General features: G+C 61.2%; 1 protein-coding gene across 1 annotated transcript in view; it reads left to right on the forward strand.

Annotated features, from left to right (window-relative positions):
- The first annotated feature begins 2222 nt into the window (after positions 1 to 2222).
- Positions 2223 to 2707, forward strand: part of BLOC1S1 (biogenesis of lysosomal organelles complex 1 subunit 1) — a 782-nt gene continuing 297 nt past the window's right edge. The window contains 2 exon segments of the mRNA XM_019611180.2: positions 2223 to 2348; positions 2560 to 2707. The exon segment at positions 2560 to 2707 is cut by the window's right edge and continues 297 nt beyond it. Coding sequence (XP_019466725.1) covers positions 2288 to 2348; positions 2560 to 2707 — 209 coding nt within the window. The 5' untranslated portion in view covers positions 2223 to 2287.

The following is a 2707-nucleotide window of genomic DNA, read 5'->3' on the forward strand; positions in this document are numbered from 1 at the left end:
CCGGCTAAGCACAGCCCCCCCCTCCCGGGGACACGGGGCGGTGACACAGCACGGGGGGTGGGGGTGGAAGGAAACACACATCGGTGACAGTGACACAGAGCTGTGACACCGCACGGGGACACCGCGCTGCGCTCTGACCGCGCCCGGCGCTCCTCAGCCGCTGCAGTGATTGCGCTCTGTGCCAGGGCGCTGCGCTGTGCCTTGCATCCCACACGGCACCTCGCCACTCCCCCCCCCCACCACACCCCCGTGCCATACTGCGCGGCCAGAGCCACGGGGGGACACCCAGCACCCCCAAAACAACGTTCCAACGTCACCCGAGAGTGTCAACCCCACGCCCACAGTGACACCCTGGGACCCCCCCATACACCCTGAGAGGTGCAGGAATGCCACCCACTCTGGGGTCCCAGGGCTGAGCAGCCCCCCGCCCCAACCAGAAAGAGTGTGGGGGATTGGGGGACACACACACACACACTCATATTTTCCAGCTCTGCTATTTTTAACTGCTCTCCAAAGGCCCGTGGAGCTATTTGGGAGCTGGCAGGGTGCTCCGGCCGTGTGAATGTGCCTGACCTCCTCCTCCTCCTCGCTACAGCATTGGGGAGGAGGGTGGGAGAAGCAGGCTCCAGGCCCCCAGCTAAACCTCCACTTCCTGGCCCCTCCAGATCCCACTGTGACAGCATGGCCACCGTGGGAAACAGCCACGGTGTCCTGGAGGAGAAGAGAATGGGGACATCTGTGGGAACAAGGATGGGAACGGGGATGGGAATGGGAAGGGGGAACAGGAAGGGGGAACAGGGACGTGAATAGTAAAAGGGAGGGGAGTGGAAATGGGGACACTAATAGGAACAGGGATGGGAAAGGGAATGGGGATGGGAAGGGGAACGTGAACAGGGATAAAGATGTGGAATGGAAGGAGAACGGGGATAGGAACAAGAATGGGGACGGGGATGGGAACAAGAGTAGGAAGGGAAATGCAAATACAGATGGGAATGGGAACGGAGATAAGGATGGGAAGGGAAAGGGCTCAGCTCCTGGCACCGATTTTATCAATTTTCTTTCCACTGTGAGGACGAAGCTGAGACGCAGCCCACATCCAGAGCCAGGGTGGGGCAGCAGCTGCACCCCCCCACGTCCCCCGGCTCATTCCTGGGGAAGGACGGGCAGGGCTGGGCTGAGCCCTCGTTAACCTGGTGCTCAATGGCCAAGTGTGTCCCATTATAGCCAAGCCTATCCCACAGCAGCCAAGCCCAACCCATAACGGGGCCCAGTAAGGCCCCAATGGTTCCCTATAGTCCCACCCATGCATCAATGGATCCCTATAAGCACCTGCCCCCCCCGCCAACAAGCCCCTATGGCTCCTGCATCCCCTTCACCTCTACAGCTCTCTCATACCCCAACCCAGACCCCTGTAGGCTCTTTGGGCCCCCATAGCTTCCCCCTATAGCCATCCTATAAAATCCCTATTGCTCCCCCAGACTCCTATAGGCTCCTTGTGCCCACGCGGTGCTCTCAGACCCCTATAGCTACCCTATGGCCCCTACAGCTTCCCTCAGACCACTATATCTCCCCTAGTGCCCCTATACCCTTCCCTTTAAGCTCCCTGAAGCCCTATAGGTTCCCCCCCAAACCCTCTATCTCTCCCTATAGCCTCCCCATACCCATTCTATGGACCCTATGTCTTCCCTCAGCAGCTCTATAGCTCCCATATAGGCTCCCTAGATCTCCGTAACTATCCCAAGACCCCCATAGCCATCCTATAGCTTCGCTCAGACCACTACATCTCCCCTATTTCCTCTATACCTTCCCTTATAAGCTCCCTGAAGACCCACAGGTCCCCCAAAAACCCTCTATCTCCCCCTATAACCCACCCCATACCCATCCTATGGGGCCTATAGTTTTCTCGTACCCCTACAGTTCCCATATAAGCTCTCTGGATCTCCATAACTCCCCCAAGACCCCCATAGCCTTCTTTCAGACCACCATATCTCCCCTGTACCTCCGCTGTAGCCCCTATACCTTCCCCTATAGGCTCCCTGAAGTCCTATAGGTCCCCCCAAACCCAGCTATCTCTCCCTATACCCCCCCATACCCATCCTATAGCCCCCCCACCCAGACCCCTACAGCCACCCTAAAACCCCTCCATAGGTTCTCACAGCTCCCCCTACAGCCATCCTATAAGCCCTACAACCACCCCCATGGCGCCCCCCCGCACCCACAATGCCCCGCGGCGGGGAGGGGCGGTGACGCACGGTGACGCACGGTGACGTCACGCGGGAGAGCCGCCATGCTGTCCCGGCTGCTGCGGGAGCATCAGGCCCGGCAGAGCGAGCGGCGCGAGCTGCAGGGTGAGCCCGCCCCGCCCCGCCTTTCCCGCGGGCTCATTGGCTGGGTGTGGGGAGGGGGGCGCCGCGACTCGTTCCCTCATTGGTCCGCGGAGCCGCCAGTCGGAATGGACGGGGTGGGAGGGGGGTGTGGTGGCGAGGGGTTGGTTAGGGGGCGCGTGTGCGTGACGTCACGGGAGACGCGATGACGCGGTGCTGACGTCACGCTCCGCAGAGCGGCGCCGTCGGGAAGCGATCGCCGCCGCCACGCGGCTGACGGAAGCGCTGGTGGATCATCTGAACGTGGGGTGAGACGGGGCCGCCCCATGCGGGACCCCCCACACCCCTGGTTGGGCACCCTCCCCAAACCACTGTGGGACCCC

This window comes from Meleagris gallopavo, unplaced genomic scaffold (assembly GCF_000146605.3).
Source record: "Meleagris gallopavo isolate NT-WF06-2002-E0010 breed Aviagen turkey brand Nicholas breeding stock unplaced genomic scaffold, Turkey_5.1 ChrUn_random_7180001869334, whole genome shotgun sequence".
Lineage (NCBI taxonomy): Eukaryota > Metazoa > Chordata > Aves > Galliformes > Phasianidae > Meleagris > Meleagris gallopavo.